The sequence below is a fragment of the Rhea americana genome, unplaced genomic scaffold (genome assembly GCF_003343005.1).
Source record: "Rhea americana isolate MKP2758 unplaced genomic scaffold, rheAme1 scaffold_10, whole genome shotgun sequence".
NCBI lineage: Eukaryota > Metazoa > Chordata > Aves > Rheiformes > Rheidae > Rhea > Rhea americana.
In genome coordinates, this window is record NW_028185039.1 from 6,555,864 (window position 1) to 6,581,446 (window position 25,583).

The following is a 25,583-nucleotide window of genomic DNA, read 5'->3' on the forward strand; positions in this document are numbered from 1 at the left end:
TCTGTGATAGTGCTATTAGTAGAGACAGAATCTCTATTGAAAGCTTATCTCCTGCTTCAGCTAATAAACATATTGCTTATAGATTATTCTAGAATAATCTACAGAAATATAGGAATATTTTTGTCATTTGAACTGAAGCAGTGAAATTAGATTATAAGGTATTTTCCGGAGCAGTAATTTGTTGTTACATTTTGCTAGAGCAGATAACACAATTGGCTGTGTTCTGGGCATGTTGATGAGATTGCAATCTCAATTAATAGTATTCACTATTTCACTTAAAACTGTTTTTCAGTGGGTCCTTTCTCCTTGTAGCTTTTCATATCTTTGTGTAATCAAATCAGATGCATTTATTACATTGAATAATGAAATTTTAGGATGACATTAACAGTATAATTCAGGCAACCTGCTTTGTGATTTGTAGAGTATCTTCTAATTACTGAGCAGCATTTGCAGTGTCTTAATAGATGCTGCTGCCTTTTCCAGATCTCTGAGGAACTTGCTTGATGGAGAGATGGAGCATTCTGCAGTACTTAGGCAGGAATTGGACAATTGGAGAAGGAAAGTAGCAGAACAGGAAGAGCGACATGCCACAAAAGTCCAAGCCTTGGCAAGGTAAGAGGCACAGAAGCAGTCACAAAAAGTAACAGCAGTAGAAGAGGGACGAAAACAACAACAACAAAAAAACTATCTGCATCCAAGACAAAAAATAATTTTCAAGTAGTTTTCAGGAACCCCTAAGTGATTTAGGTTTAAAAATTTCATTGACTTTTGCTTGGTTTTAGGCTTACCTGCTGGAAGATTTTTGAATGATTGACAAGTTTAAGGGCTTTTTATTTTTGCTTGTTAAGTATTAACAATATTTGAGAGTTAAAATATTGTTAAAATCACAACTCCAGAAGAAAATATTAGTCAGCAGAAGTTATGAAAACATGAAGTTTAATTTTAAAAAATGATTAGACGAAGACTAAGCAATATAAGCGACAAAAATAGTAGCAATTAGGTAATGAGACTAGAAATGAAGAAGTGTGTGTGTGAGGTAAAAGTTAGGAGGAGACTTTTATTTCTCTCTATACATCTATTTTGTCCAATATTAATATCTCTCTCTCTCTCTCTCTCTCTCTCTCTCTCTTTTTTTTTTAATTTTTATTGGCATATGAGAGGTTCTCAGTAGAGATGTCTTCCAAATCACAGTTCCAAGGACCTAGGTTTTGGGGATTTTTTTTTTTTTTGTCCTATTGGATATACAATATTCTTAGTGTTGCTAAAGTACCTAGCTCTGTTTGCAAAGAGTTTTCCAAACCTCAGCTCTGAGATGATTTAGTAGGGAAAAAAGTTGTTTAAAGGAATTTTTACATTAAATTTTAAATCTTTCAGGTATTCCCTTTACTGGTACCAGTTTCCAAAGGGAAGAATGTGAGATGGCCAAGGAACTCAAGAGTCTGTCCCTTTAACAAATAATATTTATTACTTTTATTTTCCATCAAATCTTTTGTGTATAGTGAAGATAACCCCAACCCCCAAATCCAAAAGTATTTAATTTTGCTAATTCAGCCTGTCAACATTATGCTATCATAAGATCTCTGTCACGTTTGATATTAGATGTATGTTCCTACATGCACGTTAGACTTTTTGTTTTGTCTTTTACTGTCTTATTTTTTTTCCAATAAAATCTCTAAGTTGTAATGAATAATTTGGAACAACAATGAACAACTGGTATGCTTTAAGCTTTAACGAGATCTAGAATGCTTTTCCAGTTTGTATGAATCTCCTGGAAGTCCTGATAATTTCAGAAGCCAATGGATTAAAAAAAAGGAATCACAGGTGTACCTGATTTAAAAAAAAAAAAAAAAAAGTAAGGATTCCCTAGAATTTTTAGATTCCAGATAATATCTAAATTTATTTTATCATCATTTTAGGAATATTGAAGACTTAAGAAAGAAAAGAAAAGAAGAAGTAATAACACAATGAAACTTCATAAAGGGACCTATGATTTAGTCTTCCTCATCATTTTTCAGTATTAACAAAATAAACTGACAGTAAACAACTTAGAATGTTAAATGAGAGATGTGTTATCCTGTTCTATAACTTTCTTGGTTTTTATAGATCATAAATAGTTACAGGCTACAGGAAGTGTGAATATGTTGTTGGTATGGTGTTTTGGTCTTGGGAGGAAGCCCAAGAGATGTCCTGGATCTGCTGTTGACTCCTTCATTTTGAAGTTTATTGCAGCTATCTGAGCTTTTTTTGGAAGTCACAGAATGTGTCTTGCTGCTTTAGCAAATGACGTAGTCTAGAGCATGCAGTGTAGCTGTAGAGATGGAGCAAAAATTATATGGGTAGAAATGTTTTTGTTTCTATCATATTATTTGTAAAGCCGTGTTCAATGTGACTGGCAAGTTTGGTTGTATCATCTTCAGAATGTGAATTTATTCCATGTTGTAAGAAGTTTCATGTTGTTTGCAGATATCATTGCTTAAAACTGATCCCCCTCCCCTCCCACCCCACCCCACCCCAAGAAAACAGACCAGGACTTGAAATGGCGTATGCTGTCTTTATTTATTTATTGAATATTAGCCAGTACTGCTCACTGAGGTTAAAGGCTTTGGAATCCTCAAGCTACAGTCTAGGTGTAGATTCTCCCTGTTACTAGATGACCAAGTACTTCAGAGAGATTGTAGGATACTGATAGTGGGTCAGTTAAGTGATACGGTYGTCTTGGTTGCATCATTCTGTAAGGGTTAAATCATATGGCTACTAAGTGAAAATAAAAAAGTAAGAGGAAGTAGAGTGAAAGGAAAGCCGAAAGGAACAAACATGCCTCTCTTCCCTTGGTGGTATGAATATGGGAAAGCTTCTGGGATGCTTTTCAGTTGTTATTATTTCTGTAGGCATGTATGATGCTTATTTTGTGAATAGTAGGCAATGTCTGAAAGAAGGACTTGAAGCCTTTCCCCCTTCTCCCAAATTAAGAGCTTAATTTTCTTTGAAGTGCAAAAGCAAGCTTTCAGTACTCCTATGGCACTGTGTCTTTGAACCATATCAAATTTAAGGTAGTGTTGTGATTTGTTTAGGAAGCAACTTTTTGCATTGTAATATAAAAGAGGTTTATTCTTGAATTTTCAGTGATTTAATTAGGCATAGATATCTTATGGAAACAAACTTACATGTTCCATATCAAGTAACTGAAAAATCAATACGATTAGTTATTTAAAAGTGGATAACTCCTTTACAAATACAAAGAACAGCTTACCCAATAGAAAAGAAAGTATAATTCTATTATTTTATCATCATGTTAAAAATTAGCAGAGAGTCTCTTTAGCTTTATCAATTGTTTTCCTGACAGTAGTGTATCTGTAGTTAATTACCTCCACTATTTAAGAGAAAAAGTTTCTGTTTTAATGTTATCCTTCTATGTGCAAGATTTCTGAAACTGAGTTTCTGGAAATGCCTTATGTTGGAGGCATTTGTAAATTCATGTTCTGTTATTTGAGCTCACTTGAATATTTTTTGGTGGGGCTAGAAACAAATCTAATTTTTGGTGTAGACCCTTATTTGTTCATTATAAGTGCAAGCCATACAGCAGGGAGCATACCTGGAAGACAAAGCAAGCGAAGTTCTGCTGTATAGGGCAGTGAAAGTATTCTGCTCGTAGGTGGTTATATCCTTGTCTGTAAAAAAAAWAATAATAAAAAAAAAAAAAATCCAGAATACATATCCAATGGATTGACCAAATTGACCAATGTCAGTTTCTTCAAGCAAAGATGCTGCAAGCTCTCTAGATAATACTTACAAAATAGTAACTTCACTGCCCATATGAAGCTTGGATCCTTTGCTGGATGGTGGTTCTTGCTTTGGAATATAAATATTATTCCAGACTCATAGAAGGGAATATATAGATGTTGAATTTTTTTTTGGACTTGAATATGATGTTGAATATTTGTAATATGATGGCTGTCTTCAGATGTCTCTTTTTTCAAAGCTCTTCAAAAGTAAATTATACATATTTACTTCTATTATAATCAGTTATATACCTTTCTAGTACTATTTGCCCCCCCCCCAAAAAAAAAAAAAAAAAAGAGAGATCCAGAGGAAAAAAGCCATCTTATTGTCCTAAGTTTGTTGATTGCTTACTGTGATCTAAAATACAGGCTTAATTATTTTTACAGTTTGTTTTATAAGACTTTGTAAGCACTGTTATGAGGAAAGGTTGACATTTTTTGCAGCTCAATTGGCCTTGAAATTAAATGAACACTTGGCAGAAGAAAGGGAGAAGGGCGGAAATGATGTAGCACTTATTGACTATGTCATTTTTTTGGTCTGATTTAGACCAAACTACTTGCCTATAGCAAAGTCAAGCCTGCTCTAGTCCCTGAAAGATCAATAAATGCAAAATAAATAAAGCACTACAAGATATTTTACTATCAATATTTGTATTGACTTCAGAAAAGAGAGCATGGTTTAAAGCCTTCTTCCTTACTTTTAGAGTAGAAAGTGACTTCCTGAGTATCCTGTCTGCTTTCCCGTACTCTTCACTTATCATCAGTAACACTAGTGCACTAGAAAATACATTATTTGGTAGCATTCAAATCTAATCTAACTTATTTCTTTGCCAAGACTCAACCTGAGGCAAAAGCTGATTCTTGACCAGTCTTCCTAAATTGTTTCTGTGAGACTGCCACTAGCTTTGAGTATTTAATTTTAGACCACTATGTCTATCTTTTTCAAGTATTTTCCTTGTCTACTTGCTAGACCTGGGTTTTGTAACACAAATTTAATTCACAAGATTGCTTTTCTTATTTGGATTCCAAACCTGATGTGTAATGCTATTCAGCAGGAATGCTGAAAGAAAAGAATTTTAAACCTCTTTCAGGCTAAATTCCTTAAAATTAGAGGAGAAAGAATGTTTTAGCTAAATGTTGCTATAATGACATGATTTTCTTCTGCTTACAACTCTAAATTTGCTCTGAACTATAGTGTAACCTATGATGCCTAACATCTTGGGGCTGATTCACAAATATAGTAAACAGCAAACCTATTACAAACATTAAATAATCTAGGAATATGTACGTCTTATCAGAGAGAGGTGTGTTTGTTGTGTGCATAGGCATGGTGTTTAGAGTTAATTGTGGTGAACTACCACTACTGAGATCCTTATAAGCTCTGTATTGGATAACAAAGCTAGTGTCAGAAAACAGCAAGAATGAAAGTTCTTTTTAAAAAATATGTATTTAGGAGCCTACTAATACTGCTTTTGATGACAAATCCAATCTAACTACTYGCATTGAGAACGGAGGGAGATGCATAAATGGATTTGACATTCAGAAGATGTACAGCAATTGGGACAATGCAAATATTTTATTGTTTAATACTCCTATTTTATGTAATAGGGTTTGTATATTCATACTTCTTTTGACTCACTTTTTCCCCACAGTTTTGGAATTTGCAGTGATATGAGTGAATCAGATATTTGTCATGCATATACCCTTTTAAAGAATAGATAAAGAGCTCTTACTGCATTGTCTAAAGAGCTAGTCACTTAAACTAACATGTAATATTTTTAAACAGGTTTATTTAATTTCTATTATGAAGTAGATCAGGTATGTTGTGTTGAATGCTTTTCTGAAAGTTTATTCTGTCACATGATAAAAATAGTGTTGTTGGATGCTTACATGCAACAAATTCTTTGGCACCAGTTATTTTGGATGTATTAAGGATTCATTAGAACCTATTTTTTACTACACAGGGAACTTTGCAGACAGTTATTTTAGGACTTAAGATTTTTCTGTTAAAATCTTTTCATTGGCTCACTTGTGAGTTACAGGTGGTGCTACTGCAATACTGAGATTAGTCAGGAACTTTTAGTAAAAATATTTTAAACCTTGAATTTGGAAAATGGAATAGTTTTGTTATTGAAGTCAAAATGAAATAACAAAAATTGTGGAAATGCTTTGGAAGCATCATRTGATTAAAAGGAAACTTAATTTTAGATATTTTGTAATAGTGAAATTCTCACTATTAAAATTGAAAATGACTAAACAGATATCAGGAGTAGAAAAACTTTCTGAATTGCAATATTCCATACATCTTAGGGAAAGAAGTGTCATTTAATATCAGTCTGACTTTTGTAATTTGATGAACAAATATACTTCAGAATACCTAATAATTATAATTTAACATACCTAGTGTTTAAAAGCTTTTTGGGAGATTTTGTGACAAATATCTTAAGGTTTTGAGAACACAAATTTCAATTTTTCTGGTGATAGAAAGGAGAAGAAAGAGAAGAACATTACATTTGTTACTTTTTCAGTTTTCCTCGAATACAAACTAATCTACTTAATGTTGTTWCATGAAGCTGTGGTAGTGGCAGATACGAATACTTATTTTCATTTGGAATGGGATATGGAAAGCTTGTTGCCTTGAATATTGTCAAATAAAGCTGGCATTCCCTTACAATGATGAAGTCAATTTCTAGAGCTGAATTTTCCTTTGCTTTACATTAAATACTAGTAAAATAATCACTTAATCTTACACTGGCCATCTGAACTTTCTTATTTAGTATCTTATCCTTATTTTTTAATCAACTTTTGGTTTAGGTAGACAATATCATTTACCTGCTATCAACATAACGTAGTATATAAAATCTAAATTAAGCAATTAATCCCATAATTCAAGGCTTTGTAATGTCTGTTGCTCTGGCATGTTTATGTGGCCCTGGAAAACTAGTTTTCCTGCTGGTCTGCTGTTAACAATAAATTAAATGTATAAGTAATGATTTTTTCCGTATTGAAGACCCAACCTAGATAGCGCTCATCATCACAGATAGCATGTTTGTTTCCACTAAGATGGGATTTCTTCTGTTATTTTGAAAAAAGACTAATACTTGCTAATATGACTGTTCTTCTTATCAACAGAGAAAATGAGGTGCTTAAAGTGCAACTTAAGAAGTATGTAGGAGCTGTCCAAATGCTTAGAAGAGAAGGTCAAACAGTGGAAGGTAAGGATGAAATGAAGGAAAAAAAATCTATGCATGGCTTTTCTTTTTCTATAAGCTACCACTGAAACAGTGTTTATTGGAGGCGTAGATATAGTAGCCAAATGATGAAAGTGACTCCTGGACTTGCATGCAAAAGTGGCATTAAAAGAATAACTAGTGAACAGGCAGACATCTGATTTACAGAGATTTGCATCATTTATGGATTAATCCTGAAGATAACCAGCCTCCGGTCTCTGTAGATCACGTATTTCCCAGTCCTGTGCCAACCCGAGTCCATAGCCACCACTTCAGCTGCATGAAAAAATGTGTGACTGGGGGAATCATTCATGCTTCCCCAGGCTACCCAGTATACCCCTGTTGAAAGTACCAGCCCTGAAAAGAAGGGAGCTCTGTTTCCATGAGCCCTATCCCTGATGCATCTCTGACTGGGCTATTTACTATTGTGTGAATAGTCTTGTAATATAGATTGATACTAGACAAAAAGGAATTTTATATGATGGCGTACTATCAAATTACTAATCAGTAATTACTAATCAGATTGTTGATTCCATGCTGAATCTTCACCAGATTAAAAATCATTTACATGAAAGTAGGATTAGCAAGAGAATTATAAGTCCTCTTAGTATCTCCTGCTAGTGAAGATAACATATATGATAAGTTTTCCTTTTAAGTAACAGATTTCTTTTTTACTATATATGTTTTTACTGATTTTTTTTTCTGTTCAGGGAGTGTTTTATGAAGGTATTATTACTTGTTTTCAGAAAGACATTTTCCATGAAGAAGCTAGCATGTGAAAATTTCATTTAAAGATGATATTTCARTTAATACAATATTAGATCATAAGAGCGATTATTTTGAGGAGATGAAATTTAGCATCTTTGGTGTATCTTTTGGCCAGAAAGGTTGTGGAGTCTCCTTCTCTGGAGATATTCAAAACCCACCTGGATGTGATTCTGTCCAACGTGCTCTAGGTGACCCTGATTGAGCAGGGGAGTTGGACCAGATGATCTCCGGAGGTCCCTTCCAACATCAACCATTCCGTGATACTATTACTGCTATTTTGAGGATCAGTATTTGTAGACTCTGCATGAAATACACTTGGTATTAAGACTAGACGTTCACTTTCTTTGCAGATGCTCTGAATCTAATGAGCAAACTTTGTATCCTAAATTTGCAGTTAAGTGATTCACTCTGTTCTCTATATTTCTTCTGTGATCCATGGGAACAGAAGTGCTCCTTGACAGAGTGATTTGAAGCCCTGATTTTGAATCACCTTCCGGTGATGCCTATGTCCTCACTGATAACAGAAGGAATTTTCAGGGACTAGGTGACTCTTTAGAAATTGGCATGATCTTTTCTGGAATTGTCAATATTGTGGTATGAATGAATACTGCATTAATTACGCTCTTAAGGGAAAGTCACTACACTTTTACTTCTGACATCGTTTGAGTAGAGATACATATTAAGAATTATTCATGAAAACCCATCTCTTAAGCTTCTTTTAATAGCAAAATCATCCTTCATTAGATACTGACAGTTTCCATGATGAGCGTAATTATATTAAAAAAAATAAATTCTAGGCGAGCTATATTCTGTCATGTTAAAACTATGCAAATCAGGGAGTGATAAAAATAGAAACTGAGTACAATGGTCAGTTTTTATAGAGGAAAAAGGAGGATGGAAGAGTACCAGTGCTTCTAAATATGAATATATATCTTTTATATTCAAAGAGCATTTAATCAGTCTTTGCTAAATTGCCTATAATATTTATCATTAATGACCAGAATAAATTTCAGCTATACGCACCGTTTATAGTCTTTGTCTTACATTCCTGACTTCACATATCCTATTCATACAGAAGGAATTTTTTTTTTAAGTTGCTGCTGGTGATTTATTTGAAACTTTTAGTAGTACTGGGGCCTCTGATTCAGAAAAGTACTTAACATATCAATAATCCCTGACTGCTAATGTGTTTAGAGAAAGATATTTGAATATTGATCACTGAAGAACAGTATACACATCACAAGCTCTTCTGAGACAAGAAAAATGAAAAATGGCGTGTATTTAACTGAGTGGAGAGAGAAAAGTGATAAGAAGTTAGAAGAACAAAAAGAAACAAGACACAAGCCTGTAGCTTGTTGGGTTTTCCACCTATGGCTAGGGATTCCGTGTTAAGTCAGTCATCTCAGCTCTCTTGTAGTCATAGCTAGCAAAATCTAAATATAGACTAAAATCCTTAGTCTACTTAGGGATTTAAATATGTTATGATTTATTCTGTTATTGCAGGACTTCTGTATCAGCTCAGTCTCTTTAGAAGTTTTATGCTGTAAAAAACTTACTCATAGAGTTGGCAGATGGAATCCAGGCAGGAAAGCATCTTCTGGGATAGGTAAAACTCATGAATTTTAGCATGTAATCTCTAAGTTTGTCTTTGCAGTGTTTGGATTGTGGCAGTCGTTTTGAACATTTCCAAAAGTTTCCATCTCTTCCATGTGTACTTCTGCTTTAATTGCTCTTAAATTGGGCTATGCTTCATACTGAAGGAGAAGCTGATTATCAGAATGTGTTGATTATATTATATGAATATTTATATATATACTTCTTTCTATGATAGAATTCTCCAATTAACAGCAAAAACAAAAAAACCCTACACTATTAAAAGAAGAGAAATAAGAAAAAATCTTCTGTCTAAAAATAGCCTGCAAGTAAGGTTGTCATTTGTGAATATGAATTTATTGTACATTCCTCTCATCCAAAAAATGGTGTGCTTTTCTTTAAATTTTTGATTAGATTTATGGAAACTAAGCACACCTATGGTTTAAGTATATACCTTTTGGTCCTTCCTCATAAATACTCAGTTTTTCAACATCAAGAATTTGCATTATTGGAAAGAGCTATTTGTACTTTTCGGTACATCCATGATCGTATAACTTAAAGCAAGTTACTGAATTTTAGTTGTGTATAACTAAAAGTGACCAGAATGCAACTCGAATAAGTCAATTTGTTCTTAACTAGCTTACATGCATGAAAGGATTGCAGTGTATGTATGTAAGAACCATTAGCGCGTTCTGAGATTTTGACAATTTTGTAAAGACAATAGGGTGAAGAAACTACTATCCTCTCTTTTGTTGTTTTAAGTTAAAATTCTAATCTGTTTCTTGCATACTAAGCTATTCACTTGTAGATTAAGGTTAATAAGGTTGCTATCTAGACTTCTAACTAATCTTACTTATAGACAAGGAATTGGAGTTCTGTTCTTTAAACTTGGAAGACTCCTAGCCTCCAGGCTAATCCCAGGGCCTGGAGACGAGCGAGAAAGTCTGGAGAAAGGAAGACTTTCCTTTGGTTGAGGAGGATAGGATTAGAGATCTTCTAGGCAAATCTGACATCCACAAATCTATGGGCCCTGATGGGATGCACCCATAGGTACTGAGGGAGCTGACGGATGTTGTTGCCAGGCTACTCTCCATCTTTGAAAGGTCATGGAGAACTGGAGAGGTGCCTGAGGACTGGAAGAAAGCCAATTACTACTACATGGTCACTACAGTAAATTGGATGAAATGCTATAGGGTATAACTTTTAAACAGTTTCCTAGCATTATAAATGAGAGTAATATCAGAGTAATAGTTTGCCTTGAGGCCACTTAAAAAAGAAAAAAGGATTTGACAAACATGATTATAAGTAAATTACTCAAGTTAACATATAAACTTTAAAAATGGATGATCACTGCCATAGACTGAACAGTGGGATTTTCGTATTTAGATATTTAATAAATGGGCATCCTAATTTCTTAACCACCAGTAGGAGTTGGATGTGTGTGTGTGTGGTTTTTTTTTCTTTTTTCTTTTTTTCTTTTTCCCAAAGCTAATTAGACATAATAATTCTAGACCATTGTTACTTAGGGTCAACGATGTTCTTAAGTTAAGTTACTTAAGATAAACTTATAAGTTTGTCCAGACTCTTGAAGTTAACTGACTAACCTTCTTAAGAATATGTGACAAAATTTATTTGGAATTTTTTTCTGAAATATATTAATTAAATGTGTTCTACTTTTTTTTTTTTTTAAGTAAAGGTTGTATTTTTCCTTTCAGCATGTTTTTTATAGCCATCCCTCTTGAAGATGTCTTTAAATCCATTAAGTGTCTGCAGCCACTGGAGTAAACGTAGAAATAACTCCTTCTTGTTTTTAATAATAAGCAAATATTGAAGATAACTATTAATAACTTATTAATAATTTAAAATGTTATATTAAGATAAAAATGTTCACCAAAGGCTAGTAGGAACATTTAAAAAAACTTAAAGTAATTAGAGATGCATTTGAGAAACATTATTTTTACCTTTGTTTAGAAAGCGTTGTTCAAAGTCTGAGTTCAAAGCAAGTATCTATTCCTTCAGTACAAGTCATACAAAAATCAGTTTTAAAATGAAAGTTGATTTCTTGAGGATAGAAGACTTCTGCAACTTAGTTAGAAATTTGTAATATATATTATATATATTACAACTTTTTCAAGTTTACGAGGAAAAAAAAGTAATTAAAATGCTGTGAATATCTTGTCCTTCATAAGAAAAACATGCAAAATTGTACTGGTAAAATTAATGCCATGTGGTTTGTAAGGTCCTTGTACTGTGTAGCCCAGGTAGCATTATCCAGAATTGCTAGTGTATGAGTGTTTATTGTTGGTTCATTGTTGGATAGAATAATTTGTCAGAGATGATAAATAAAATTTATTAAAATTTGCACAGGAGTGATTCATATACATTCCTCTCTTTCTTTACTCTTGATTTATTTAAAAGGAATATTGTCTTTAAACACAGTATTTGACTCCTCCCCCTCCCCTCCCACTCAGATGTGGTTGTTAAATCTGTGTGTTAAAAGTCTCTAATTAATCACTACTGGCTTTTCAAAATACAAACAGCAGAAATATGCATGAAATGCTTATGGAGACGAAGAACACTCAATTTCACCTTACCCTGGTGAAACTGAGCATTTTGGTTTTGTATAAAAAAACATACTTTGTCACATAAATAAGTTCTTAAGTTGTTCTGGTTTTGGTGAATTAGTATATTTTTTTTTTTCTTATTAAAAAAAAAATTTTAAATAGTATGGACACAACAGCACTTTAAGATTTCACTTAAGTTAACTACTATTGCCAATAAATGATAGAAGAATAAACTTTTTTATTACCAGTTGTTTGTTTCTCAAGTTTCATTAAGATGAAAAAGATGAAAAATAGTTAGAAGTGATAACTTGTTTTATCAAGTGGTAACAAGATTATCAAGTGATAAAAGCAAAATTGTGGAATTTTGGGCAGTAAAGGTATTTCAAATTAAAAACAATAGTAATCTTAAATTAAAAAGAGAAGTGAGTGAATTGGCTGCTAATCTGAACTCCCAAGTTGCAGGCACGCAGCAGCTTGCAAGTAGTATTGTATTTGTAAGAAAGCAAGGAATAGCATGCTTTCTGAAAGCACAGGGCAATGAAAGACTAAAATTAATCTTGAGTTACCCAATACCATCTGATATGTTTCCTCCATCTGGCAAAAACTGTTTAACTAGGACAGTTTTATTTTTATGTGAGACCCTTACTAAATCTAGTTATGCTGTATTAATGGCAGAAACATTTTAAAGACAAAGTCTTTTGAAAGTGTGCTGTTAGCTATGAATTATTGTTCTCTAGAAATTCTTTGTGTATGTCATGTTTCAGTGTGAGCAAGCATTATGAAATTTCAAGTAGATTAAACACTAAAATGGTCTCTGATTTTGTACAGATGAAATTCTGTCGTTGTAAAGAAAGATGCAGCAAATTCTTCCTTTTACATTGGCATACAATAATGGAACTAAAAAGTGCTCATGTACCCCGTTAGACTTTATCAGAGTCTTTTTAAGACTTTAAAAATCTAGATCCAGAAAACATTCTTATAATCTGCAGTGCCTAAGTAATTGCCTAACTTAAGGATATACCTAAGAGCAGCTAGAATTTGACTAAAAGTTACACATATATTAGAAAAACTGCAGGAGAAAAACTGATTTTTTTTTATGATAACCTTTTCATCAATTTCTGATGATACTTAAATTTCAATTTGTATTCATAAATTTCAAAAAGTGAAGCCAATTTATAGTTTGTGAAGTTAATTATTTTAAGGATTACTGCATTCCTATATAGAATAGTTATACCCTCTCCATGTGTCAACATTGAATTTTGGTTTCAATATTTAAAAAAAAAGCATATTTTTTATTCAGAGCATACTGTAGACATTAAATAATGTATTATTTTATTATTTATTCATTATTTATTAAATCGATAAATTGTATCTAATATATACTTAAACTAGGAGCAGAACAGYTGGTAGAACTATGATGCTTTTCCTCTCGATTACATGGCTGTTGCAGGAAGATGAACAGTGAAACTTAATGTAGCTCCTGCTGTAACAGGAGCACCTGGCTACTTGACAAACTGGCAGTTAGCCATTTTTCAGATTAGCTTTAGGGCCTATTGGATTGAAGTCGTGATTACTCTCTAGTGATCTAGTCTACTTGGATACCATATTCCTTTTAGCGTACAGGTGATGTGGGTGGGGGGAAGTCTAATCTTCATTTGTAGAAAACTGTTATGGCTTGTTTGTGCAGCTAACATCGCAAATAGCATTCTCTACAAATTTTTTTATATTGGTATATGAACTAACATAAAAATATTATAATAAAAAGATTTCTTTATAAATATGTATGTATGTCAATATTAAAAGAAAATTGTCTTGTTTGGAAATATTAAAATTGTATAAGCTACTGTAAGAGTGTAGTGATAGATATGATATTGAGTGTTTTTGTAAGTATTTACAGCAATAGTTATTTCTAGGCTTTCAGAGTTTTTTTTTTTTTTTTTTTTTTTCCCCAGTGTCTTGCAGGCAGAGATAATAGCACATACATTATACAAAGCACATGGAGTAAGTTAGTCATGGACATTTTCCTGATGTCCAGTGGCGTAATTGGAGTGGTAGTTTTTATTACCTGCTGAGTGTTTGAAAATCCTGGACGGATGGCCAAAAGCTCCTATAGAATTCTCGATAGAATTCCCCAAAGTTATGACTCTGGAAATAACCTAGCTCTATGACAGCCTTTTTTGCTTTATTTACCAAATGGGAAGTAAAGTGCATGATCATCTTATGCCATAGGCAAATACTGAACTTCCAGAAAAAGAGTTATGAACCTTGAACTGAGATAAATTCCCTCCAAACAACCATTTGTAATATTATAATCACAACCAATAACAAAGCTGGCTGTGCTTGAAGTCGTGATTTTTATGATTATGCAAAATATGTTTCTGTGTATACGACAATTTCCCACTTGAGTGCATCTCTGTAATTTTTCCTTAGTTATCTGTTTAAAAAACAGGCATCCCATAAGATGTGACCAGATGTGACCAGAAGTATCCTCTAGTTTTGCACATATGTCAGAAGACAAATGATCTAAACTTGTCATTGGATGATTTACTTAGTGGTTTATATGACCTACTATTTCCTATTGCTGCAAGGCCTTTGTGATGGAAAACAACAGGTTACACAGGCTAGATAATTTTTTTGGCAGGCTGCATTCTTTCTCTGTTGTGACTGTGGGTACCTTTAATGTAAAATGTTTATTTCTAGTTCTGGGCATTTAATTTTTTATATATGAAAACATATTAAAAAATTTTTTCAGTACATGGGATTGGGATTTAATATTTGGGAATTAAATCTTTGAATAAATATGAAATTACACTGCTTATCACCTGTTTTACATAGTACATAATTTACTGAGTTAATTCATTATGAATTTATTTTCTTTTTTTTTCTCTTTGGTGTAAGACACCCCATAAAGGCTTTGCACACTTCTTTGTCTCCATCTGTTACGTTTCTATGGCAGCTGATGGTTATATTAATCAGACTTAATTATTCCCTATTAATTACACTACATTATCTAATTTTTGCTTTTTTATCTTTAAAAAGGAGAACTGCTTCAGTACCTTATTTTAGTAACAGGCTGAATGTCCATTTGGCTAACCAAACAGTGATTAAAGCTTCTAACATTTTAGATGCCCTGTCCTTTATGTGAGTGTAAATCATTGGAATTCTGATTGCAATATGAGGTACTGATTTACTGGGTAACAGAAGTATTAAATATATGACTCTTATTCTTATGTTGTTAATGGTATCTGACTTTTACTTTTCAGACTTTTAGTTTATTTTAAACTGTAAAAGCGCAATGATGTCTTACCTCTTGTGTAACTTGGAATTTTGTTTTCAGTTCAGAGACTTTTACAACTTTGATTATTTCTGTATGTCAAAATGTAGAAATAAAACAGGAAGCTGTGCTGACAGTCCAGGTATTAAGAAAGATGCAAAGAATAAATCTTGTAGATGAGCTGGTTAATACATTGTTCTATGGAAAAACTATTCTATAATAAAATTATCCTATAGGTTCTATCTGTGGGCAGTGGAAAAGTAAGGAAGGTGTAATTCATGGATAACACATTAATTTACTAACTTTCATGAAATGTGTGCCAGCGTTCTCCATAGTCTGAATATTGTGGTTAATAAATATTAGTGTCATGAAGGTATGACCAATATGAGGACTGTGTTGTGAACTATTAAGAAGTTTTCTTTGGTAAAATTGATAGTAGCTGCTTACAGAGTCCGGCCCTTTTTTTCCTAGCTTTTCCTGTTATTTTTGCTTTCTTATTGACTTCAGTTTTGGGTTTTTTTGCACATCATAATTATAAGTGCAAAAATAGCTATGATAAATTATGATACATCTTTCCTGTAGTCTCATGTGGTATTTAGAAGTAAAACATGTAAAATTAAACAAGGAGAAGGGTTTTTCATCAGCTTGCTTGTGAGAGTTTCATGCAGAATTGTTATTTGAGCAGAAGTGCTGTATGTAGTCAAACTTTATCTATATAAAAACACTGATTTCAGAAGTTTCTGACTATAGAACTTCAAGCAAGATTTGCAAAAGCTAACAGTTCTTAAAAGAGCTTTCAAAATTCACTTTGAATAATAACCAGTCCCTGAAAGTATATATACTTCTTTGAAGCAACAGTAAGTTCCAAACCTAGAGAATGTTTAGTCAGATGAATTAGTGTGTCTTTTATCTATATTATAATGGTTGTATATGTAGTTTAGATTTTAAAAATTGTTGAATGCATTTGTTAAACTTTTTCTTTAGAGTCTATTTACTTTATATGTTCTAGTTTGTTTTTCTAGAAACTTATGATCTGTGAGGAGAAGTTGAACTTAGATTTGCGTAATCTGGGGAAGAAGAGACTTAGAATAGGCCTTACAGTGATCTTCAAAGAAGCAGACAGCAGCTAGGAACAGGAATAGAATAAACTGTATTTCTCATTTACTGTAGATAAGAAAAGAAGTAATGGGCTTACATGGCAGGTAAAAAAAGTTTGATTAGCTGCTAGGAAAACCTTCCTGAGAAGAATACTTAAACTTGGATTGTGCAGGGAAGCATGAAATCTTCATTTTTGGTGGTTTCTAAGAATAAATTAGACAATTAACTATCAGGAATGAAATAAATATGGTTGATTCTGCCATTATGCAAAGATGCAAAATACTAAGTGAAGTCTGCAGCGTGCATTYTGAGCCCTATTTTCTGTAGTTTCTATGCTGTTTAAATCATCACATTCAAGTAATAAGAAATGTCTTTCTGAAAAAGAAATAGAAAAAAGATTCAAGAGAAGCATAGACATAGTTCTCAAAGGCTTTGGCTAGCTATTTCAGTCACTGCTTGTATATATTTGGGTACTGTAGTCACAAAACAACCAAATGCTTTTAGCTTGTATGTATTTTTTTTTTCTCTGAAGATGAGAAAACCTGTCTTAATATTGCTTGTAAGAAAGCTCCCTAATGTATTTGTATTTTAGTACTTGTAAAATTGCTTTTTACATATTTATATATGTAGGATGTAGTATTATATTCTATTTGGATACATTAGATGACTAATTATTTTAAAGCTATTTCTTCTAAACAAGACTGTTTAAATGTTTATGTAAATTAAAATGTTAATGTTATGTATCTCTTTTAGTTCTACCAAATATTTGGAGCACTGATGCTGAATTTACTGTTCCAGAGCAGAAACAAGTAGAAAACAACGAGGAATTAGCCAGCTCTTATGAAAGAAAATTGATTGAGGTAAAGCTTGTACTGTTCAAATTTTATGGAATCATAATAGTAGTATAACACTTGGGGCTGTAAACAATTTCTCTGCTTCGGTGTATTTCTGATTTCTCCCTTAGTTAAAAAACAACTTTTCCGTTAGAAAAGAAAAAATGAAAGATTTAATTTGCAAGCTTCTGTGTTTAAAAAAATTTGCTTATTTAACTTCAAAGTTTATTTAAAGCAATTCAAATAATTAAAAATACTTTTTTTAACAATGATATACATTTGTACTTTCATATGAAATTGACTTGTCTCAACGTCATGTATGCTCCACTTGCTTTATCCTGCTTATGTAAGGTTTATCAGGATAATGAATATGGAAGTTTTTCTATGCTAGGCACAGTGGGAGAGACAAACTCTTCACAGCCTGTATTGCAGCTACCCTGAAAATAAGTAATTACAGAAGACTTGCTTTCTTGTTAGACTTGATACTGCTAAAGATTTGAAGTGAAGCAAAACAAACTAAAAATGAAACAGCTGTGGCTTCTGTTTGTACATCCTGGGCAGCCCTGTGATTCAAATGTTATCTGTAAGAGATTCTGTTGTTAGCTGGTCTATTCTTTCTTTTGTGGCTGTAGTTTAATAATGAACTAATAAACATATCTAATTAGAGAGTTCAGGATTTCAGCTGTCTTTGTGGTTTCAGGCTTTTACAATTAAGTATTCTGTTATTTATTGTTGGACTTTAACTTGCATCACATCAAAATTAAATTATAAGTTATGCTTATGATATGCTAAATTGCATTATGAAAGCTCTACTAAAGACTCAGAAAATAAGGTTGTATTTTCCTGGTATAGATTATTCCTACTGGGCAGGGGAATGAGAAGACTAGATCCTCTACTGGAATAAAAGGCTTTTGATATACTGAAACTCTTATTGCAATATGTCAATCCTTCATCTCCATGCAGAAATCTTTATTGTAAAGAAATGTAGGGGCAATCTAGATGGACTGAAAAAAGAGTTTAAACTCTCCAAGGCCTTCATTTTAGAAACCTGTGCAAAAATATTTCTAGGATTTGGAAAGTTTCTACATAGATTAGCTAGAAATTGCTCAGTTTTCAGAGTAAGGTTCTCTAGAAGCTTGTAGTTCCCATTTTAATGAACTTGAAAGTATTTTCTTGTATCTTTTCCTAAAGCTCACAGAATTAAATTATTGTGTGGTAAGTGCAGTACTGTGTTTTTGTGCCTTAAAAAATTATCTCTAAGCATATGGAATGTGACTTTGAGAACATGCTTTTTTGATATGGAAGATGCATATGCTTCTTCATGTATACTCAGTATGTGAATCACTTTAATATACTGAGTGAAGTTTTGTTGATTAGAGTTGAGAGCTCATTGTGAATGTTAGATAACCTTTCTGACAGTTGTCAGATCTCGTGAATATGTGTTATGTTTTTAATTCTTGGTGAACGGTGCTGCTCTTCTGAAAAGCTGGATTATTGCAAACGTTTGAAAAAATATCTATGAAAAGTAATTTTACATATTAAAACCAAGCTTTGACCATTCTGTAAGAAAAAAATTCTGAATAACATTGTCTTACAATGCATCTACATATTATTTAAAGAATTTTTCAGTAGTAGTCCTTCATGTAATTAAAGTTTTGATAGATTGGAGGATTTGTAAATGTAAGAATATCACTGTGTTCCTTATGAAATACATAGTTTTCTTTTCATATTACAAAAATCTTTGTCAATATATTAAGATATTTGCTTAGAGCAGGTATCATAAATCAATAAAAGCTTGGCCAAAATATGCCAGTATCTCTTTAGAACTGTTTTTCAGTTCAGCATGTCAGGTTATATTATATTGCTGCCACGTTCTTTAGGATTTGAATTTAGGAAATAGTAATATGGGGAATTTTGATATGGCCATTTTGATAGTTCTGCATGAAGTGCTACTTATTCTTTAGCATGAGATAATTATGTGGAAAGGCTGTGACAGTGATATATTAACATAGTTATCTACTTAAAAATAATTCAATGCACTCTGCCTACAAATCATTTGACTACTTGGCAATTCTTTTTCTCTTACTTTTTTCTCTAAAAATCATTTTGAGTTATTCTTTGGTATCTTTAGATCCTCACTGACTATTTTGGTAAATCTAGACTTTGTCACTATATTAACAGTATATGCTCTTACCTCTTAATGACATTCTAAGGCAAGTATAAAAATTTTCTTTTTTTAAAAATAAACTGAAATATTTAATTACTTGGTTTAAAACTTCCTTGTGTGTTTTATTGAACTTCATGACCCATTTTATAGAAACTCACTGAAGCATTGAAGGTATCTTACATTCTTTGACATGATTCCGTGAAGACTTAGAATCTTTGTTTTAGTATCTAGAACTCCCCCCTACAAATACAATGATTAAGTAATGGCACTTCTGTGCTTACATTTAACATTTTGTCATTGGAGAGAATTTAAAAATAGCACATTTTGTAAAATAAACATTGTTGCAAAATAAAAATCTTCAGCCTTTGTTAGTATTGTATAAACAGTATGAGTTTGATATGTTTCATGAATCATAGTATTTACTGACATAATCAGCTGCTGTATTAGTGTATTTGCATTTAGCATAAGTTTTCATTTAGCAGGTAATTTAGATCAGTCGTCAATGGACAGTGATGCCTTTGCAAATTATGTTATTTTCTTGTTTAAAGGTCTTAGCATGGTATGCAGTCTTACTATTAAATGTCAGTACACCTGTGTGTGAAATCACTATAGAAAACAGTTATAGATTAATAAATTGGTCAGCACTTCTTTGTGGAATTCCAAACCCTTTTGTAGCTTTTATGAGTTAAGCCAAGGTTGAAATATCCTAAGATGAAATTTCATTTGGCCAGTATATCTTGGCACAAGGGTGGTGTTCTTTTACAGTTCTTTCAGGAGTTTGCCTTCAATAAGTAAAAAGTATTATTGGGGAAAAATATATAAGAACTTATGCTCCAAATGAAAATTAAGGATCTGGATAAGCTATTCACCCCCAAGGTTGTGTAGCACACAGGTAAAGTTACTAAATATGGTAGTACCAGAAGTGAATTAGCAAGAGCTAATTTTTGTGCAACTTTTGAAATATAATGTGTAGTTCTCCAAATGGTATGTGTAATGTCTCTAATTGAGAGACTAGTCCCTGATGAGTAAGATGAGCTATTTTCTTTCCTGAGGCAATGGGATGATTCACCCATGAGCCACTATGCACTTAATGAGTGATCCGTTTGTTAACGTGCATACTGGATAGTTTTTTCTTCTTTTCTTTGCAAACTGACTTAATTCTGAGTCACTGCTGTTTATATTCAGTTTACAATAAATAACTGTGATAGGTGTTAAACTGTCTGTTCTGCAAGTTTTGAGGGGATAAATATATGTTCATAAATAGTGGCATTTACTGTGAACTGTGCTATTTCTTAACCACTGTATTTTAACTGTTACAGGTAACTGTTACCAAGGCAAGATTTTCAGGGACAGGTAGTTTCTTTTGTTATATCAAATCACTTGGGAAAATACGGACAAAGCTCTTTAGGTTAAACACATGCTGTGTTTTAATGTTGTAGTGTTTTTGGTGGCAATATCAATTTAAGCTATTTACTTCTTAAAATCATGTTAAATAATTTAGGGAAAAAGGACAGGTTAGCACCTTAGGAGCAGACAGCCTTGCTAGCAAAGGGATAGGTGACAGAAATTTAATATCTATGGAATAGTGAAGCCACAGACTGATGTGAATTTAAGCAGCTCTCTTTCCTGATCTGATTCGCTATGCAGGAGAGAACACCAGGACCCTAAAGATGTGGGCGATGGTGTGGGTGGTATTTTTTTGGTAGTATTCAAACATGGTATATGCGTATAACAGTGAGAAAAATGATGAGCTAGAGAAGAAACACTCAGGCTTTTGTGTTTCCACAGTCATTAATCCTGGATCTGTACACTGTCAGGTCAGCTGGACTCACAGGTTTGGTTTGGATTGCATATGGAACCACATTTGCATTTGTGTAGCTGGAACATTAAATATAAACTTTGTGCCAGCCATTTGTGTTTTTGTTGGCTCTGTACAACTTAAGGGAGGATAATTAGTACCTGATCACAACGTAAAGCCTGCTGGTCAATGTTAATTCTTCAGCTTTTTTAAATTTTGAACCAACAGAGTGATTTATACTAGCTGATTGTTTGTGCCATGTAAAATTGCCTTCTTATTTTTATTTTTTATTTTAGTATATGATTTTTAGTATCCAGTAATGTTACAAGTTTAATTCCAAGTATGTTGTCTTAGACATACTTACAGGTGGGAGATAGAACATTTCTGTACAATAGTCTTCTGATAGTAGCTGTGCCTTTGTAGTTTACTATGAGAGTTTATTCTCACATATACTGATTGCTTAATTTAACCCACTTTAAGCTTTTTTTAAACCTAAGTTTAATTTAAATCCACTATGCTTTCAGATAGCCTCTTTGGTACATGATCTGAAACATACCGTGCTTGCTTATGGAGATAATCCTAGCAAAGGGCTAATGAGTTGCAGTTCGGAGGAGCTGTATGCATTCTTGCAGGTATAAAATGAGAAATTAAAAGGTTTTGGGGAAACAGAAGAATGGTGGTGCTCAGATCTTTATATCTTTCATCTTGGGCTCTGGCTTTTGCTATGAGGTTATATAGAATGATGCAGCAGCTAGAGACATTTTATGTATTATTTTATTCATCTTAATAACACTTATTTTATTCCTCCTCTTAACACTTACTAAACTCTTGTTATCCTGTGTACCTGATTTTTGGTTGTTCTGGTTACATTCATTTCTTCTGACCAGGCATAAGTCTTGCCAAATTAGTGTTTTTCCTGTTGAGTGTGTTAGTTCTCTTCTGTATATCAGAATTAACCTTGGTAAACGTTGACAGTATGTATACCGTTGACAAAAACTGATATGTTGCAAGCATTAATATGTAGTTCATCTAACTTGCACAGTTCCCAGTATATATTTTGAGTTGAAAGCTACTGTTTATTTTCTTCCTGTTGGTTTTGTGAACAGACTACTATTTACCTAATGTATCTTTATTTTTTTTTWAAAAAAAACTTTTAAAGTGAATCTTTCAGTCTACCTTGATTCAAATAATTTGCTTGCAGATAGATTTGCTTACAGATTCCACAGAATGGAAATAAAGCAACAGAGAAGAAAGCAGTGATTAATCATTTTATGGTTATATAAATGGAGTTGTCTGAATTACCAAGTAGGGAATTCTGCCTGGGTCGTAGTGCAGTTCAGTGCAGAATTGAAATAATTCTTTGAATGTCGACTGCAGTCTTTATGACAAAATTATCCTGAGACTGGAACTGGAAGAAAAGTTTTAATTACTTGATGCTAGCCAAATGATAATGATACAACTACTGTCAATGTAGTATGCCTTTAAGGATTATTGTGCARTATTTGATTTTCACTTGTTTGACACCTAACATTTTCTCAAGTAATTGCTTTTAACTTGACAGTAAGGGTCAAAGTAACAGTAAAATTTAATGGTATAGTCAAATAGTGTAGAAGATTGCTACAATCTTAGAAATGCTTTCACAATACTGAGCAGTGATGGCATTTTTGAATATGTGCATGTTGGCATGCTGTCAGGCAGGAGACATTTTGAGTTTTATTGTTTCTTACTTGGTGTAGAAAAAAATGAATGATGTACAGTAGGACACCTGCTCTTTTCTGATGACCTTTGGTTTTATTGCTATTGGAGAAAAATATAGGAGAATTTCTACCTTGAAAAAGAACATCTTCTCATGGAGAAAATGCAGCCTTGCTTCTACTGAGAACAAAGGGAAACAACTTCCAGTTCTGCGTAAAGTTGCTTGGGAAATGTGTTACTTTGGATTTCTAACTGAATTCCTGTTTTTATGATGATTTGCAGGGGGAATGTCTGACAAAGAACTATTAATAGTTCAAATGACTCAAATAAGACTTGTGCAAAAAATTGTGATGTTTTTAACTGCAAATGATTGCAATTTTAAAACTTCTAAAAAGCCTTAACTCATTAATGGTTTTCTGTTGCTTAAAAGTTTAGTTCTCTAATCTAACAGTATGTCCTGTACTTGTAAGAGTGATCACATCATTCATATGTGTAGTGACTGATAGCATGTTTAACTTAACAACTTAGTCCTTTGCTGGGGAACATTAAGTGTGCTTATCTCAGTGATTTCTCTGAAGACTGTTCTTAACTGTGATCAAGCAGGACATGATGGCTGCGGTGCTGTCATACTGCATGAGAAGACTTAGGTTTTCTTTCTCTCTTCTGACAGCAGATCTTTGGAATTCTGTTAGTGTGAAATCATCCAAATATTTTACATGTTAGCCTCACTTCTCCTTCGTGTTAAAGATTTGAGCACTTTAAATATGGTTCTTGGTATGACCAGGCTCAAATTTGAATGATCATCTGGCCAAGGGAAACTTAGCTTACTTGTACATTAATTTTCTGCTTTAAACATATCATGGTGAAAAACAACCGTGAACATGTCTACAGTTCCCATAGGAAAATGTAGCTACTGCTTAAGCTTCACTGTGGAATGAATAAAGGAAGATACAATAACATAAAATATAACTAAAAGGATATAACTTTGTTATTATTTTAAAGAAAATAAATACCTTGTGGTTTAAAGAGCCACTTCTCTAAGAAAATACGCATTTATAGTTGCTTGTGAAGTGAAACTTAATGAAAAGAGGTGGCAGCTTTTTATTATGAAAATAAGTGTTGGTAACTTGCTAATATTAATCTCAATCAGAGAGGAGCATGCAGTTTTCATAAATATCGAGGCAGCCACTTTGAATTGGAATGAATGATTTTGCTACTATGGAAAATAATTTATCCAGAATTAATGGCATTATACTATTATTTTACCTAGTAGGCAACTTTGTTTTGTGCATAAGTGTTCATAATTGATGAAGCTTACTTTGTAAAGCAAGCTTTTAAACCTGCTTGCTAAATGGCATCTACTATGTTAGTTACAATGTAGAAGTCCATTGGATTTGCATACTTCTTGTTTTCAATAAAAAGCTTATTAATTAATAAGACGTACTTGAAGATAAACAACCTTTTTCATCAAGGCTGTTGTTGAATGAATAATTTATGAATGTATAATATCAGTAGTTGTTACCGTGGAAGTTGTAATGTTTTAATTTTAACAGAAGGAGCAAGAARACATTCTAATTATTTAATCAAGTTTGTTTTTCTAATGGGATTAAGTGAAACAGAATGCTTTACAAAGAAATAAAAGCAGTAAATTAAAACTTTAGTACACTAAATAAATACTTTTGAACGTTTAGAGTTTATTAATGCCATGTTAACTTTTGTGTTTTGGAAAGTGAGAAGGACCAAAACTCAATGCTGTCAGACATTGCAGGTTTTTTATATTGTGATGCATAATGTAAAATGTCAATATTAATCTAAAACTACTTACGTAATCAGGTAAACAAGAATAAGTATGTTTGCCTGTTTGGGTTGAAATAATCACTCTCTGAAAGCTTTTGATTTTATACTTACTGATAGTCCCTTTACAAAGAAAGTTAATGGTTAGTTCAATTACTGTTCCTGGTCTTTAGCTTATCATTAGCCAAGCATTTCACAATGTTTGTAAATTAAAAATGGGAATGAGGTGTCAGTGAAAATACCTCAATCCAATCTTATCTAGACAAAGCATATCTGGACTTAGCTTGTTTTGTGTATACAGCAAACTGATGAATTACTGGATTTCAGGGACTCCTTTCAAAGTAAAAGGAAATTTGAAAAGAATAGTGGAAATTCAATTTCATATCAGTGATGTAAGCTACTGGCTTGTTAAATTGAAGTTCTTTTTTCTATTTCCTTTGATAACGTGAAGAATATAGATCATCTGGAGCAAAGCTATTTGTTCCCGTTTGCCAGCACTAAATTAAACAAAATGAGTTAAACAACTTTATTGGGAAACTTTATTGTGGAAGAGGGAGAAGGAAAAGTGATGACTGAAGAAAAAGGAAGCATGAAACATAGTGAACTGCCTCCAGAAGGAAAACTATGAACTTGAGGAGGTTTGGCAGTTATCCAAGTCCCTGTGCTCTTGTTGAAGTAGCTGATTGCTATTCATGTTATTCAGCTGTGCCTCTCATAATGTTATACCATTGCCTCTACTATCCTCCTAGCTTTGGACAGCTGCCTAGGGAGGCCTTTCAAGAGCTACTGTAGCCTGAGGAACATGATGTTTATCAATATCATGTTATGGTAAAAAATGTAGCTTGTGATACCTGCTATAGGGGCCAACCAGCCAGTGGTTTTGTTTTCATCTGACCACTCTGGCTTTTGCTGTTCAGCCCTGTGACTGCTCACCTGGTACTCTACCTCTCTTAGTGGCCCTCATCCTTTTTTTTTTTTTTTTTTTTTTTT

General features: G+C 32.9%; 1 protein-coding gene across 4 annotated transcripts in view; it reads left to right on the forward strand.

The window, feature by feature from the left end:
- Positions 1 to 25,583, forward strand: part of SNX29 (sorting nexin 29) — a 138,017-nt gene that overhangs the window by 34,212 nt on the left and 78,222 nt on the right. For all 4 annotated transcript variants that reach the window (XM_085302838.1, XM_085302830.1, XM_085302822.1 and 1 more), the window contains 3 exons: positions 484 to 612; positions 6,912 to 6,994; positions 17,060 to 17,166. In XM_085302838.1, the coding sequence (XP_085158964.1) occupies positions 484 to 612; positions 6,912 to 6,994; positions 17,060 to 17,166 (319 nt within the window). The remainder of the gene's footprint in view (positions 1 to 483; positions 613 to 6,911; positions 6,995 to 17,059; positions 17,167 to 25,583) is intronic.